The 17,050-nt window shown below is 50.0% G+C and overlaps 1 protein-coding gene across 6 annotated transcripts in view; it reads left to right on the plus strand.

Annotated features, from left to right (window-relative positions):
- Positions 1 to 17,050, plus strand: part of NFATC2 (nuclear factor of activated T cells 2) — a 161,476-nt gene that overhangs the window by 113,394 nt on the left and 31,032 nt on the right. For all 6 annotated transcript variants that reach the window (XM_055304474.1, XM_055304488.1, XM_055304458.1 and 3 more), the window contains exons 7-9: positions 1,204 to 1,259; positions 1,657 to 1,783; positions 4,249 to 4,938. In XM_055304474.1, the coding sequence (XP_055160449.1) occupies positions 1,204 to 1,259; positions 1,657 to 1,783; positions 4,249 to 4,938 (873 nt within the window). The remainder of the gene's footprint in view (positions 1 to 1,203; positions 1,260 to 1,656; positions 1,784 to 4,248; positions 4,939 to 17,050) is intronic.

Here is a 17,050-nt window from a genome sequence, read left to right on the forward strand (position 1 = left end):
GCTTTGGTAGCAATCACAGGACTTTATTCATTATTAGTTGCAGAAATATATTCTATACTAGGAAGTCCAACTAATGCTTGGAAACCAGATTTCTTTGGGTGAACCTTAAGAGCCAAGACTATGTGGATTCAAATCTAAACTATCATGGAAGATGTTACTCGTTGTGCTTAAAACAGGGGAGAGGGAAGGTTATGTGGCCAAATGTTGGGACATGGTATTTACCGCAGCCCACCTCAGAGAGTTACACTGCATGTGAGCAGATTAAAGGCTCTGAGAAGTCCTGTAGTAAAGAAACCCATTTGACATTGACTCAGCATTTTCCAAACGCTTATTAGCTTTAGAATTTGTTTCCCCGTCCTCATAAACCCATTTAATATTCTTCGGAGCCAGCGTTCCACAAAACACCCTGGAAACACTTGTGGAAATGATTTGTTTCAGCCGAAAACTGCCCGATGGCCAATGTAGGTGGTCAGAAAAAGAAATCTGTTATTTGCAGATGCAGAGTTTTGTTTGGCCCAACTCGTTGGCCCCAAACTGAGGAATTAGTGCTCTTCTCCAGGGAAGGAGAGTTCACTCCTGAGCAAAACCTCTCATCGATTATTGTAATGAGTCATGCGAAATCCAAGCTGTTGCCTGAAAGGTGAGGGGTGGGCCCCTACGCTTCCACCATCTCCAGGGACTCATAAGCTGGGACATCATTTAAGGCTCTTAGAGCAGAATATGTGAGCCACCTGTGTTCCCAGACAATCAAGAAGCCACATATGGGGCAGCCAGTGATCCATAATAGGGCTCCTCTGACTGTCTTGGCATGTGCAGGACATTTTGGAACTAGTCTTTGATTGAACAAAGCATAGAGTTATGTATAATGTGTAACAATACTGCTTTTTTTTTTTTAAGAAAGATATAACAGACATTCAAACATAACAACAGTGGGGTGATGGGCAATTTCTGTTCTCTTCTTTCCCTCATTACCTACGGGTACCCAACTTTCTATTGTCAACATGCACTCCCTGTGGAAAAAGAAATATATGTAAATAAAAATACATGTGTGTTCAAATAGGCACACGTAACGCAAGCACACATGTACACCTTGCTTGGATGACATACGCATAAACCAAGATAAATATAAGTTGGTGAGTTTGGGTCTTAAATCCTTGGTTTCTCACAGTTGCCTCAACGTGTGTCCCTTTTTAATTTTTTCAGATGGGCAACAAATTTGGGAGATGGAAGCCACGGTGGATAAAGACAAGAGCCAGCCAGTAAGCACACGGACGAGATGACCGAGCGCCCTGTCTTGTTTCCTTCCCACCTCCCTTGTGCTCTCTTTCCATCTTTTTTTTTTTTCCCCTCCTTCATCAAAGTCTCAGTGCTTTGGACCAAATAGGCACTCAGTAGGTATTAAATCGACAAATCCATCGAACATTTATCGAGCACCTGGCCCTCTAATTTGTAATTGTGACATCATAATATACTTTGGTAGAGTAAGTGGTAATCCTTTCTTCCCTGCAGCTGGAAGGTCAAGTTCCCCTTAGAGAGAATTTCACCTGTAAGCGTACAGGATGTGTCTTGACTCCTTTTAGTTGAGCTGGCTTGATGTGCCTTGCGTAGGAAGGTAGGCGTTGTGCAGTGAAGTTGATAATAGCTCCTTCCTTCCAGAACATGCTTTTTGTTGAGATCCCCGAGTATCGAAACAAGCACATCCGTGCATCGGTGAAGGTGAACTTCTATGTCATCAATGGGAAAAGAAAACGAAGTCAACCTCAGCACTTTACCTACCACCCAGGTAAGGAATCTTCTCTGAAGGCCCCTTTGGCATTGAGAGGCAGCACAGGCATGTGGTGAGGACACATGAGGTCGGCTTCCAGCTGGGTGACCTTGGGCAGGTGACTCACCCTCTCTGAGCCTCCATTGTCTCATCTGCCAGATGGCACCTTCCTTATAAGACTTAGAGAAGCCAAATGAATGTAAAGTGCTTAGCACAGTGCACAGTAAGCAGATATGGATGATATTAGCTATTAGTTAATAATTTCCTTTGGGAGGGCAGAGTAGGAGGGAGGCACATGTGGACTTGTTCAACAGAAGGTTGCAAAGCTGATGACTCCTGTCCATGTCTTAGATTTGCTCATGATTTGGTGAATGAACATGCCCTGAAACCTGCAGAATCTTTAGTGGACCCCACAGAGGGTGGTCACCCTGTACCCCAGAGGAATTCCTGGGTAGGTAGCCCGGCCAGGAGGTCTCATTCCCACAAAGGACTACAGTTGGAAAAAGAGTGTCAGGGGCCACTTTGCATGCATTCATTCGTTCAGAAAATCTCTGAATGCCATATCTGAGGCACTGTTCTTGGCTTGGAGATAACAGTAGTGAACAAAACCTAAAAAATCCCTATCTTCGTTGGAGCTCGTGTTCAAACAGGGGGGATTATGATAAAATATAAATTGATCAAAGGTGATCAGAGAGCAGGTAATATTGATATTATTGAGATGTCAGATTATCACTGGGGCTGCAGAGATGGCCTACAAGCTTCCCAAGGCTGACACAGGCCTGCTAGCCACCTTTCCAGGAGTGGAAACCTATAATCCAAGACTATCACCCAGGGTGTAATTTCCATCCTGTGACAGTGTCACGTGGAGCCTCTGCATTGCCGGCAGCATGAGACCAAGGGGACCATCCGGGCAGCCCAGGCTTGATGGGCTTTGGCTTTGGTGGAGTGCGTCCATAGATTTGCTTGGTCTCTCTGGCCATTGTACCATCCCAGGGCTGACATGACATGCTGTTAGTGGCACGGGCTTGCAGGAACCCAAAACTGTGTAGAGGAGAATCTCTGAGAAGGTTCTAGACTAAAGCTCAATGATCCTTTTTTTTTTTTTTTTAAGATTTTATTTATTCATGAGAGACACAGAGAGAGAGGCAGAGACACAGGCAGGGGGAGAAACAGGCTCCCTGTGGGGAGCCTGATGAGAACTCGATCCCAGGACCCCGGGATCACGACCTGAGCCAAAGGCAGATGCTCAATCATTGAGCTACCCGGGCGTCCTCAATGATCCTGTTTAACATAGAGGTTTTCCCTGTGTTCTCTGGCACTCTCACCTCATGTTTGTGGTCAGGAGGCCTCCCTGGGCCTGGCATTGGCACCTGCCTGCCTGAGCGGGAATTCAGTCTTCCGGGTCGGCCAGGGACTGCAATGATGGTCTTTAAAGGACAATTTGAGAAACAATCGCTGGTTGGTGTCCAATCTGTCTTTAGCTCTAGTGGCTGAACCTCCTTGCTGTCTCTACTTCCTTTTTTTTTTTGTTTCTACTTCCTGATGTCTGGTGGTTCCCAAACATGGTTACCATCTTGTACCCACCACATTCACTCCAGTGGGGAAACTGGTTCTTCAGCTCCTGGGACTGGCAATGCTTTAGGAAGGGATGCTGGAGGAGTACAAGTTCTGGAGACCGTCCTAGGTGGAGAGAGAAGCTGCAACGGCACCAATGCTGATGGTGGAAAGCTAGTAATAATAACAGCAAGCATTGAGCACTTACTGTATGCCAGTCACTGTGCTAAATTCTTTCCACTCATCTCATTTCATCTTCCCAACAACCCCATGGGGCCCAGGGGTGTGCTTGTTACTGCCAGGTAACAGATGTGGAAACTGAAGCCTAGGCCAGCAGGTCTCACTGCCCCCAGAATACTACAGAACTGAGATGGATCCACCACCATTTGGTCATTCCTGTTTCCTGAAAACATCTGAGTGCCAGGCACTATTTTAGGTGCTTAGGGACACAGCATGGGACAAAACAGATGCAAAAAATCCTCCCTTTGAGCATCCGACAGTCTAGCAGATAATAAGTAAGCACATGAAACATCCAGAATATTTCAGGGCGTGGTAAACATTACCAGGGACAGCAGGCAGAGAACAGGGACTGAAGTGCTAGGGCAGGAGGAGGAGGGGGTATAATTTCAGTCAAGCCTTCCTGTCTAAGCTCTGCCCCTGGGAAAAGCCTGGGAATGTCCCGGGGCTGAGACAGACCTACCAGCCATCTTTCCACTATTGGGAAGACCCACCATTCATGGTCATCCAGGGTAAAATTTCTACGTAAGACAGGGAGGCTCTTGTCCAATGCTAATAAGTGACAGAGCCTGGGGCTCTGATCCCACCTACTTGGACTCCCAAGGCCACGTTCCCGGCCCCAGTGCTCGCATCCTCTGTGTGCACCTGTGGCTCACTAAGAAGGGTGCACCCCGTGTGCTTCTCTCTCCCAGTCCCAGCCATCAAGACGGAGCCCACTGATGAATACGACCCCACCTTGATCTGCAGCCCTGCCCACGGGGGCCTGGGGAGCCAGCCTTACTACCCACAGCACCCGATGGTGGCGGAGTCCCCCTCCTGCCTCGTGGCCACCATGGCACCCTGCCAGCAGTTCCGCTCGGGGCTCTCGTCCCCCGATGCCCGCTACCAGCAGCAGAACCCAGCGGCCGTCCTCTACCAGCGGAGCAAAAGCCTGAGCCCCAGCCTGCTGGGCTACCAGCAGCCGGCCCTCATGGCCACCCCCCTGTCCCTGGCGGACGCCCACCGCTCGGTGCTGGTACACGCTGGCTCCCAGGGCCAGGGCTCCACCCTGCTGCACTCGTCTCCCACCAACCAGCAGGCCTCGCCGGTGATCCACTACTCGCCCACCAACCAGCCGCTGCGCTGCGGCGGCCACCAGGAGTTCCAGCACATCATGTACTGCGAGAATTTTGCGCCTGGCACCGCCAGGCCCGGCCCACCTCCCGTGAGTCAAGGTCAGAGGCTGAGCCCGGGGTCCTACCCCACGGTCATCCAGCAGCAGAACGCCACCAGCCAAAGAGCCGCCAAAAACGGACCCCCGGTCAGTGACCAAAAGGAAGTATTACCTGCAGGAGTGACAATTAAACAGGAGCAGAACTTGGACCAGACCTACTTGGATGACGGTAAGATGCTTGTTTTTTCTTGTTGCCCATAAGGACAGGGCCCCCAAAGTATCCCCACCCCCCCAGCAAGTTCACGCTGTGGCCTGGGTATCCATCCACCTGCCCCCGCTTTGGGCCTCCGAGTCTCCCTCTTAATGTAAAGGGTTGACTGAGATAACCCTTACTGCCTCGCTCAACTCTGTGTGCACGAGTCCTCTCCCAGCAGGACCTTGGGGGTGGCTGCTGAGAGTTTTAGATATTTCGCCATAACCACTGCAACAGAAAGAGCAAATGAGGGCAGTTCTGGCCAAAGGAGGGCTCCCTGGGTCATGAACTGGGGCAGTTTAACCGCTTCCACTCTCTTTGCATTGCCAAGTTTAGACCAAGAATAGACAAACAGAAAGGAAGGAAGGCAAACCTTTTATTCCCGTAGAGAGAGAGAGAGAGAGAAAAAAAGTCCTGCTTCATAGCCCTCTTTTGTGTATTTGGGGGAGGGGAGCAGAGAAAGGGAAGGAGCGAGTCCGCTGGAAAGTGGAGCATGAATGGGGGGCTTGCAGGCAGGCTCCGGGCATCTCTGTGCCATGTGCCAGTGGAACAGAGAGGCGCATTGACGGGAGGGAAACAGCGGGCTTCCGTTGTGGTGAGCCCGGTTGCTGGGGTGGTTGGGCCAGAGCAAAAGACTCAGGGCAGCTTTGTGTGAGTCTGTAGGTGCCTGAGTTTGGGGGAGGACATTGGGGGTAGCGGGGGCGGGGTGCCGGCTGGAAGGTAGTCTTGGCGGAGTGGCTGTGTCTGTGACAGTGGTCTGTGATCTCAGGGAGGAGGGGCCCATTGTGCTAGAGGACTCACCTGGGATCAGCCAGGTGCAGCTGATGGACAGAGAGGGCGGCAGGCAGAGCCATCCCCCCGACCAGTATCTCCCCCCACCACCACCCGAAGGGGCTCCAGAGAAAAGAAAACAGGTGGTGTGAGCTTCTTAGTAGAAGGAAAACCTATACCACTGGCTGCCATCCACAGCTCCAGCTTTGCATTTTGCAGGCGGCAGCATCTGATAGACCCCAAAACCTCAATTATTTAGGGAAATTTACTCTCAGGAACCCAGCCAGGTAATAGGAAAAGAAGGCAGAAAGCTTCAAAATGGCCACAACAGTTATCCTAGAAACCAGATACTAAGAATCAGACCCTTCAGTGGCAGGAATCCTCGGGCACTTCTCAGACTGTTGACTTTGACTCGGTGGAGAGTTTTGACGATCTGGGTGATGGGGAGTTTCGGGACTTCTAGTAGTTTGTACATCCTCTCTCTAGTGCAACTATTGGTCACACACCCAAGCCCCATCAAGCAATGATGTCTAGGGTGACTTGGTATAGGGTCAAACTGCCCTTGCAAGGCTGACCTCAGGGTATTGCCGTGTGAATAATTGATCTGTCTCATCCTGAATATTCAAACACAAGTCGAGGTAGGGCACTGTGCTTGGGTTTTAAAAGGGAGACCATGGGCAGCCCGGGTGGCTCAGCGGTTTAGCACTGCCTTCAGCCCAGGGTCTGATCCTGGAGACCCGGGATCGAGTCCCATGTTGGGCTCCCTGCATGGAGCCTGCTTCTCCCTCTGCCTGTGCCTCTGCCTCTCTCTCTGTGTGTCTCTGTTCTCTTGTGAGTAAATAAATAAAATCTTTAAAAAAAATAAAAAATAAAAGGGAGACCATAGGCAATCCGTCCTTGGACAACCCACACTTCCAAATGGCTAAGACAACATTTTGGTGCTGATTTGAAAGGGGGCTGTCTTGTAGGAACTCCATTTCATGCGGAATGCCTAATGCGAGCAGGTGAATGGAACGCGGCTGTAACCAGACCTCTCTTCACCACGCTCGTGCTCAGGGGATGTATCAGGGATGAGGTGCTTCATAAATAAATGATGCCTGAGCAGGCTCAGGTGCCTTTCCCCAGCTGGCTCTGTGTCTGGTGGTTTAGTCTCCCAGAGTGAGAAATGTGCCCCCCCCGCCCCCCACCTGTCTGTCGTTCCACATGAAAGACAAATGGTGAGGGTCTCTATTAGAGATGGTGAGTTAGTCAGTGCCCTGGTCCTTAGGGATCCATCAGTATACAGGTGGTCATGACTCACCTTCCAGGGTCCGTCATGGCTCCAGGCCGCAAAGGTGCTTCCTGTTTTCACAGAAGCCTGGGTTAGGGACAAAGCAGCTGAGGATAGAGACCCCATAGGGCCTCCTAAATGCCTTTCTGAACACAGGCCAGTTCAAAGTCATGGTGAAAGTGAGCTCTTGGCAGGTCGGTAACATGAGTCGGCTCTGAGGATGTCTCAGAGAACTGAGTGCGGTGAAATTGCTTCTCCTGATGGGGCCTGTTTTTCAGTACTTTGTGCACAAGTCCAATCCCATGGGATCTTAGGACATAGTCTCTGAAGTGAGGGTTCCAGGGCTTAAAAAAAAAAAAACAAGTTTTTAAAATTTACTGTGGGATTTCTCAGAGCCTTTACTGTACTTGTGGACAGTGTCAATCTGTAAAATGAGGGATGTAGCACTTCCCTGAATTAGTCACACACAAGACAGTGTGCAGCTTGAGGGGTGCCATTCACACTGCATTTTATTATACCGTCTGTGAATGGAATCCCCGGAGTGGTACAACACGGCAGGCCTGGAACCCCTGTTCCCCAGCCTTCTGGGGAAATAACACTGAGGGAAATCCAGAGTTTAGAAGCCCAGTGCTGCCCCCATCCCCATATGGCTGTATTCACGCTTCTGAGTTATGTGGCTTCACGGGGGGCCAGAATAGGACAAGGCAATAGAATAATGTCTGCCTGTGTGGCTTCCAAAAGGCAGCAAGGTGGCTGCTGGTTAGATGTTCAGGACTTGACCAGCAGCGTCTCCAAGGCTCTGCACAACCCAGGACCACCCAGGGGGGCCAGCTGTGCGCAGTGTAAGCTCCAAACAGCACCACTGCTGTAGCCACCAGAAGAGATGTGTGCACTTCGGTCTCCTGATTTGCTGAGATTTCAGACCCCTCCGATGGGACATTCTCGGATTCCACAGTTGGCTTTGTGGATGTGGGAGTCAGACTTCTCAGTCGATTTTGCATTTCTTTCTTTCTTTTTTTCTTTTTTTGCATTTATTTCTGACAGGCAATCTGGAGATCCTTGGGTCATCTCTCTAGTCTGGCTGGGAGACATCCTGGGTTGTGAAGCTGCCTGGCCCCCCCCCCCCGCTTCTTTTTTTTAAAGATTTTGTTTATTTGAGAGCAAGAGAGAGAGGATGAGGGGCAGAGGGAGAAGCAGACTCCCTGCTGAGCAGGGAGCCCAATGTGGGGCTCAATCTCGGGACCCTGAGATCATGAGCTGAGCTGAAGGCAGATGCTTCACCGACTGGGCCCCCCAGGTGCCCTGTTAAGCTCCTTTTCTACACCTTTCACCGATTACTCAGAGGGAGGCTCCCCCCCAAAATATATATCAGGCTGTGCATCCTGGAGCTGTGTGTGCTTCCAGTGGTGGGGATGTCTCATGTGACTTTCCTTTGCCTTAGGATTTTGGCAGAGTGCACTTTCCTCGGAAACTTCTCGAGAGCAGTTTAAGTGTTTCGAGGGTCAAGGGGAGGTTTCTCGGGCTGCAAGAGGAAGGGGCCACCAGTGGACTCCGGTCCAAACACAAGCAAAATAATCTTTGAAGTTGATCGTGCCACCTGACTGTGATCCCTGGGAGCCCTCATGCTTGGTTATCTTTTCCTGACCCTTCTCGAAAGGTCCCGAGTGCCTTGTCTGGGCGTCCCACCTGACTCCATCATGTTGCATTCCTGCACAGAGACAGTCTGTCTGGGGCCCACTTTTTCTTGGAACTCCAAAATGCAGCTTCTGCTTTCCCCACTCTGAGGATTTGAGACATTTTCACTGAGTCTCATTCTGAACTGGCAAAGTAAGTGAGATTCCAGGGCAACACGCATCCCCACTCCTCCCTCTCCCTACGCTCCTCCACCCAAACCAGGCACTTTCCATCGTTCTTCTGAAATGTAGGCTTTGCACACGTACTGCCTTCTTTTTTCTCTGTCCTCTTGTCACTTCTCTACACCGTTCCTTGTTCTAAAGTCCCTAGTTTTACCTGGAAAACACCAGTCATGAATGAATTCTTCTCCCCCCTTCCCTTCCTGCCTCCAACCTATCTCCTGCCAGCCCTCCCTGCCTAGAGGCCTCCCTCCTTCCCTCTGTCCCCTCCATCCTGACCGTCCTTCCCTCCCTCCTTCCCACCTCCCTCCCTCGCCTAAGTAGTGACAGGCTGCCTACTGTGTGCCAGGCATTGTTCCGGAACTTGGGCACACAGGTGAACAAGTCAGACGAAGTCCTTGCTCACGTGGGATAATTTTTCCGTAAAGGAGGTAGACGTTAGTATGGAAGGTAATATGTAAGCACATTTCAGATGGTGATAAAAGGCCATGAGGGAACCTGCACAAGGTGAGGAGTGAGAGTATAGCCGGATGGGGGTGGTATTGGCCCCTGAGACCCAATGCAGAGAGGCTGCTGTGGGGAGGTGGTGGTGGCTATGAGGGTAGAGGAGGGGGTGGGTTTTTGGCAGTGTGGTGTGATCTGATTTACCTTTTGAAAAGCTGACTTTGGTTGTGTTTGGAAAATGGACCGTAGGTAGGCAAGAGTTGGCCAACAGGGGCTTTACTTTGTTTCAGACAAAGCCAGATACAAAGAGCGAGAATCCCACAGCAGGTGGGTTATGGAGGGGTGAGTCGTTTTACAAAAGGTTGCCTTGTACGTCCTTTCATTAGTGCGATTATTTAAAATGTAACTGGAATTGTCAAAACGTGTTTAGTTCACAAATAGTTCTTGCATTGCCGTTGCCTGGAATGAGGTGGCTGTACCTCATCGGCCTAGGTGATCCAGCAGGTAGGTAGGTGGGGGGGGGGGTTGTGCCGTGCAGGCCCAGGCAAGGGAAGAGGCAGGGGCAGGTCTCCTCCCATGTGCCACTGATGGCACAGTCTGCAGAACTGGTGGGGGAGGGTGTTCTCTGGTCATGAGGCCGTCTCACCGCAGGCTCCGGGTGGAGGCCTATGCCATCAGCCTCGAGACTCAGCCACTGATAAGAGGACTGAGGGACAGGGGGAGGCTTGGGACTCAAAGGAATTCCTTGATCCCATTCTGGAAATGTCTTGGGGAGAAAGGATGTGGTCTTGGTGACGCTGGAGCCTCCACCAGAGGTTTGGGAGGACAGCAGATGGTGTGTGTACGTCTATGTTCTATGAAGAACATAGACCAGTCTGTTTGGTCGGGTTTTTTTTTTTTTAAGATTTTATTTATTTGAGAGAGAGAGAGAGCTAGAGAGAGAGAGCCTAAGTAGGGGGAGGGCCAGATGGAGAGGGAGGAGCAGAGTCCCCACTGAGTAGGGAGCCCAATGCAGGACTCGATCCCAGGACCCTGAGATCATGACCTGACCCAAAGGCAGATGCTTAACCAGCTGAGCCACCCTGGTACCCTAGACCAGTCCGTTTGTGAATCTGCTTCTCTGGTCTTCATGTGAACTACCTACAAAACCATTTTTTGGAAATACGTTGAATGAATTTGAATATTTCTCTACATACTTAAATATTGAGACATGTGCACATTCAGAAATCAGTAGTGTACTTTGAACTTCACCTGTTGGGCCACCCACGTGATTACCACCTGGACCATGCATGGCATGGAATCATGGTAGCACCCCAGCAGCCCCCATGTGTGCCCCTGCATATGTCCCATCCACCATCTTGGCCACTCTCCTGCCTCCTACCCCGAGATTCATTTTGCCTTTTTGTATAGACGAAAGTCATATAGTGGTGCTCTTTTGTGTCTGGCTTCTTTCCATCAACCGCGGGCCTGGGAGATCTGGAGATACTGTTGGTTGCAGTCGGGGTTCATTCATTTCATCGCTGTGGGTTATTCCATTGAGGGAATATCCTGTGGTCTCTGCACCCATGTTTCCATTGATGGACAGTTGGCTTGTTTCCAGTTTTATGAATAAAATTTCTGTGACCTCTTCTTTTGATGCTTGGACATAGGTCAGGAGCAGAGCCTTTGCCACTTTTCCTAAGTGGTTGTACTAGTTTATCCACCCAGAGCAGGGCATGGACAGCACATGGACTTGTCTGAAGCAGAGTCCATTTAATATCTGCTGACCTTGGGATCTGCCCTCACCGCTGATGAATACGCCTGGTGGTGGGGGATCCGGGCTGCAGACCCAGGGCGCGGCAAGCTGGTTGGGTGTCAGCCACTTAAACTCTCTGGACCTCTGTTTTCTCACCCATGAAAACCACGCCTCTTGCTCAGAATACTCAAACTGCCAAAGATACATTAAGATCAGAATGTGGAGTTGCCAGCCAAGGACGTATGACTCCTGAAAGATGTTCAGTACTCAATATTGGCTCCGTGAATAAGAATCGTGATGATTGGGGCACCCGGGGGTGGCTCAGTGGTTGAGCATCTGCCTTCTGCTCAGGTCGTAATCCCGAGGTCCTGGGATCGAGTCCCACGTTGGGCTCCCTGCGTGGAGCCTGCTTCTCCCTCTGCCTGTGTCTCTGCCTTTCTCTCTCTCTCTCTCTCTCTCTCTCTCTCTCTCTGTGTGTGTGTCTCTCATGAATAAATAAAAATCTTAAAATAAAATAAAAGAATCATGATGATCATCCTATTTCTGCTTCCCTTGCAGTTTCCTGTAATGTCTGCTCCAGGCTTACCTGTATTACTTTTCGTTTGTTTGTTTGACAAGCAAACTTTATGCGAAAAGCAAGGGGGAAAAGCCCCGGAGAAAGCAGCACTGATCTGTGATGGCTTTTCCGGCAGCAAAGAAACAGTGTAGATGTTTGCTCACCTCTAGGGGGAGGGGGAGCAGCTTTCACTCCCCCACGGGCAGCTCCCCCTCCAGCCAGGGAAGGACATGGGCAGGGAAAAAGCACAGCTGGCCTCACCCCTGGAGGTTAGGCGGCCTTTCTACCCTTGGAAGAGCCCCTAGAGCACATTGGGAAGAAGAGGTGACCATATCCCATGGAATTCTCTAGGCTTCGGGCTGGCAGGCAGCATGGAGCTGAAGGTCAGCCACCCTCCAGCCCCCTGCGGAAATGGTGTGATGCAGTGGCCTCCCGTCATCCCTTCTCTTTGCTGTATTTGGTCTTGTTTTCATCCTTCCCTTGCCTTGCTCGAAGTGTTGACTCAGTATGACTTTGAGTGGCTGGCTCCAGCCTGTACTTGTGACCCCAGGGCAGCTTACTGGCTGCTGCCCCTCAGCCTCCTGCCCTTCAGGTGGCAATGACCCCCACTCCTCCCTCGAATGGAGTGAGTGGATGCGTGTCACATGCCTAGAGTGGTGCTCAGCACAAAGTAACTCTCTATGGATATCTGCTGCCCTTCTTGTTTGTGAGTTTAGTTGTCGTCTTATAGAACATGGTTTACATTTTTAAGAGTGTATTTGCCTAGGAAGAGAAGAACTTGGCTACTTTGGTCTTTGGTGCTGAAGACCCTTAGGCCCTGCCTCCCCCACACTGCACAGGCTCAGGGTCCCCTTCCTTCTGGGGACCTCAGGATGTTTGCCTGCACAAAGAGATGATGCCGTCTGCCCAGGGGCTGCAGGAAAGGCCAGTTAGCGTGGCCTCTTCTGTGCTCGCCTGGTGGAACATGGACCAAGGGCCTAAGTTTTGCTAGTTGTGCAAATCAGCAGAAGGACCAAGGGGGTCCTTTCATCCATCCATCCATTCATTCATTTATTTGAATCTCTATTTTTTAAAAAGATTTTTATTTATTTATTCATGAGAGACAGAGAGGCAGAGACACAGGCAGAGGGAGAAGCAGGCGCCTTGCAGTGAGCCTGATGCAGGACTGGATCCTAGGATCCCAGGATCACGATCTGAGCTGAAGGCAGCTGATGCTCAACCACTGAGCCACCCAGGTGCCCCGAAGGAGGTCCTTCTAAAAGGCTCTTTCCCCAGAAGCTGGACACGGCCCGTGCGTGAGCAACAGGCCAGGGAGGAAGGGACAGAGGAACGTGCAGAACAAGAGAAAGGAGCTGAGGGTGACTGGCACAGCTTTGTTCAGCAGGTCAGGAATCTTTTCTGCGGCTGCTCAGGGCCCCCAGCAAGCCTGGGACAAAGCAGCTCCTGTTAGGAGAGGGGAGAGGCGTGCCCAGCCCACAGACAGCCTGGCACTGCCGAGAGCAGCCCCCGTGCCCGGCCACCGTGTGGGCCCCAGGGTCTGGGTGAAACACGGGGATCGTCTCTTCTGATGAGGACCAAGCAGAACTGGTGCCTGGCGGGGAGGCCCAGAGGCCACAGACGCCCAGAGAGTCTGCCTCTGGGGCCGTAGATCAGGGCAGTGCTGTTCACCTGAATCCAAAGCCAAGTTTAATTCACGTGGCCGCCTTTCGTAGGCGCCAACAGAGTCCCGCCCTGGCTGAGGTCTTTGGTCAGCATTCTTTTTTAAAAATTCATTTAAAGATGTTTATATTTTACATAGGCAGTATATTCACATGCTTAAAAAAAACCATATAAAAAGATCCATCCAGCTCAGTCTGGCTTGCATTTCTGCCCTGCCCCTTCTCCAGCCTTCTAGAATAGCCTTTCTCAACCTTATTTTCTTTACCACCACCATCTCTGGCCAGGCTCCTTTTACAGTTCTTGCCTGTCAGTGCCCCCATGATTGTCAGTCCCACAGATACACTGTGTATCTGGTTAGGTACCGTGGCCCTTTGTGGGGGCACAAACTATGGTAATATATAAGACTTCTTCATTCCTTAAGGTCCAATCTCCACCGCCTTGGGAATACACACTGTAGAGTTCTTTATGTCATCACTGGCAGGTGCAAATCCTATTTCCCTCCTTCCTTCTACAAAATGTAGCAGATCTACTCCCGGGCCCCCCCTGGTTGGGAAGTTGGGCATGTCTTGTACAAGCAGGGTGTGTGAATCTGTCACCCGCTGAAGGGGCAGGTATGTCAGGGGCTGGGTCTCAGGAATGAGAGGGTTGGTCTGAGGGTCCAGCCTTGATTTGGGATCTGTTGGGTGGAGAGTTTCTGGGGTCATCTGACTTGGCTTTCATTCTGGCCTCGCCTCTGCTGTCGTTTATGACCTCAGGCGAGTAACTTATGATGATGGTCCCAACTCTGAGGGTTATGGTAAGAATGAAAACGGAAGCCTCCTTAGAAGGAGAGCACTTTGGCCACTACCTGGTATGCATGGTAAGTACTCAGTACTTACCAGTGTACTTTCCCACCACCATCACCACCACCATCATCATCATCAGTCTGGGCTACTGCTGTGGTCTGCGTGTTTGGGTGCCTACAAAATTCATATGTTGAAGCCTAACCTCCAAGGTGATGGTACTAGGAGGTGTAGCCCCTGGGAAGTGCTTAGGTCATGAGAGCAGGGCCTCCTAAATGGGATTGGTGCTCTTATAAAAGAGACCCTCAGAATTCCCCAGTTCCTATCTGCTGTGTGAGCTTATTGAGGAAGGTGGCCGTCTTTGAGGGGGGCACCCAATCTGGTGGTACCTTGATCTTGGAACTTCTCAGTCTCCAGGACTGTGAGAAATAAATACTTGTTGTTTGTAAACCACTTGGTGGCTTGTTTGTTATAGCAGCTGGAACAGACTAAGACAGCTGTGCAGGTCGTCAGGGCAGACAGAGCTGGACTTTGAAGAAGAGCCCTGAGGCTGATTCAGCCTGTGTCCTTATTACCTTGCTAGGCTATTTCTGGTTAATTCAGCAAAGGATATTTAGAGTCTTGCTAGAAAATACCAAATTCCAGAAAACTGCTTGCTTAGAGGTGAGCCCACAAAATTTGCAAGAGCTGCTGCTGGAAGATCAATGAACTGGGCTAAGAGCAGATGTCTCTCCCTTCCAGGAGAAGGAGCATCATGTAGGTGCCTCCCTACATAGATGTAGGCATCTATTTTGCCCCTCTTGATATTTCCCCACCTTCCAAGAACCTGCGATTTCTAGCTGTGCCACTTAGTTGCCCTTTGATCCTCACTGATGTGTACCTTGTGTCGCTAGCTTATGTAAATGTAAGGAGCCACCTTCCAGCTGAGTCCCCACCCAGAACGCTTAGCCATCTTTTTGAAATTCTGCAGCGCAGATGTTTCCAAAGGGAATATGCCCTTGCATTTCGAGATCAGAAGCTACCAAACCACAAGAAAGTCCATTCTCAGACTTGTTGTCCACTCAGCCTGTGTTCCAGAGCAGCATCTGACCCACAGAGAGCAGACGGGACCCAATAAAGAGGACCAGGAGAGACATGACTTGGTGTCATCTGCTGGCCCCACAGTCATTACCAAAACCCACGCATTAAACTGTTCTGAGTCATTCGTTTCTACCTCCAAGTGAGGTGATCGTCTTGTGGTAACAAGTGAATATCCTTGTGCAGGAATAAGGTGATGGGTTAAACAAGATTTATGGGTAGGTCAGCAGCCAAACCTGCTTTGAAAAGCTCCTCTCTTTTTCATGCTTACTCGCAGAGGACAGAAGTGCTGAGGCTCACTTCCTCCCTAGTCAGTGTGTGGGGCATGCCCGAGACTTTGCTCCTTGTGGAATGATACAGCAACGATTGCTGTGAGCCTCCTTACATGGAGGGTTATGGTTGTGGTGGCTCCTCACTCGTCCCAGGCCACAAGCCAAGATAGTCCAGAATTTTTGTGTTAAAAAGTACAAAACATCACAGTATCAGCTCAAGCCATAATTCATTTCTCTCTAGAAAAGTAGAACTTGAAAAGCAATTTAGTTATTTGAGGCTATGCGTTGGATGTGCGGCCTTTAATCAGATCTTATTTTAATACTGCATTTTTCTCTGTACTCCCTGCCCTCTCCCCCATCAAGAAACCCATTTCAGATAAATAGTAATGCTTTATTTACCCAGAAAAAAACAAAATCTTTTACGAAATAGCCCTGGTTTCAACTCCATTTTGTAGAGCTGAGATTTGGGTGCATATTGTTTTTGTGACCTTTGAGCATAGTTCTGGACTCTCTTCTTGCCCCGGGCCCGTTCAGCTTTATTTTAGGACAAATTTTCTTTTACTTTTCACCCTCTCAGGAAAAAAGAGGGGCTTTGTTCTCAGGGAATGATGAAACCATTTCTCTGGCCCTTCTCCACCACATACTTGACACCTCTTTAATTTGTTAAACCTGAGGATCTGGTTAAGCTGAGCCTGTGCCTATAAACGCAGGGCCGGGGCCTGTTTTGCCCATCCAGGATGTCAGCAGTCTTTCCCTGGGCAAAGCCACAAGCAAACCGAGGCTTGACACTCAGGAAGGAGTCTGTTCAGGTCCTCAGCAACCAATCCTGCCACTTTAAGGCTTCAGAATGACATCTGCCTCATTTCTTTAAACTGCCATGAAATCAGATCTCTGGCAACCAAAGTGGAGCACTTCCTGATCATTTTACAATGGATGCTAAGCACCCCAACTTGATTTTATGATGGGATCGTCTGTTGCAAGTGGTTTGGACTTAAGTCCTAGGCATTCTGCAAACCAACAAATGGGTTTCATCTGAAGCCTGTTAGTTCCACCATCCCAGGAAAGTTGAAAGGACACTCCCTGGTTGTTAGTTTCCAAAACTCTGGACAGAGTGAAGGTTCTGTTGCATAAGCCTACTTATGTGGACGACGCCTTTGAAATGTTCCGCAGCCGGTTCTTATAGATTTCTGGAAGTTGATGGTGTCTTTTGAATTCTCAGCTTTACTGGATGCCTAAAAAAGAATCGACCCAAAGTTGATTAATGCACTCTTTCTACTTCTTACAGATGGATCGAGTTGTGGTCTGCTTCAGGACTGGGAGTAGGGGCGGCCAACTGGTGTTCCAAGGGCTCCATTTAGCCTGCAGATATTTTGTTTGGCCCACACAGTATTTTAAAAAACATTTGGATTAGATGCCAACGCTTAAAAACCAGGAGATTGCACATAAAAATACAGATTTCAGGCTTTCCTTGGAAAATCCAAGAATCGGCTGCCCTGGGCCCCACGTTCTGCATGGTGGCTACCTGGAATCAAAGTCAAGGCTGGCCTAATGTAGCGACCACTTCCCTTAGGGCACATAGCTGCCCTCGTCTGTAGCCCCCGCCCCTCCTTCCTGTCTCCTGAAGATGGATGGAGTGTCCTTTGTGTTTTGCCAACTGCTCCTTTGTGCT

This window comes from Nyctereutes procyonoides, unplaced genomic scaffold, assembly GCF_905146905.1.
Source record: "Nyctereutes procyonoides isolate TBG_1078 unplaced genomic scaffold, NYPRO_anot_genome, whole genome shotgun sequence".
NCBI classification, from domain to species: domain Eukaryota; kingdom Metazoa; phylum Chordata; class Mammalia; order Carnivora; family Canidae; genus Nyctereutes; species Nyctereutes procyonoides.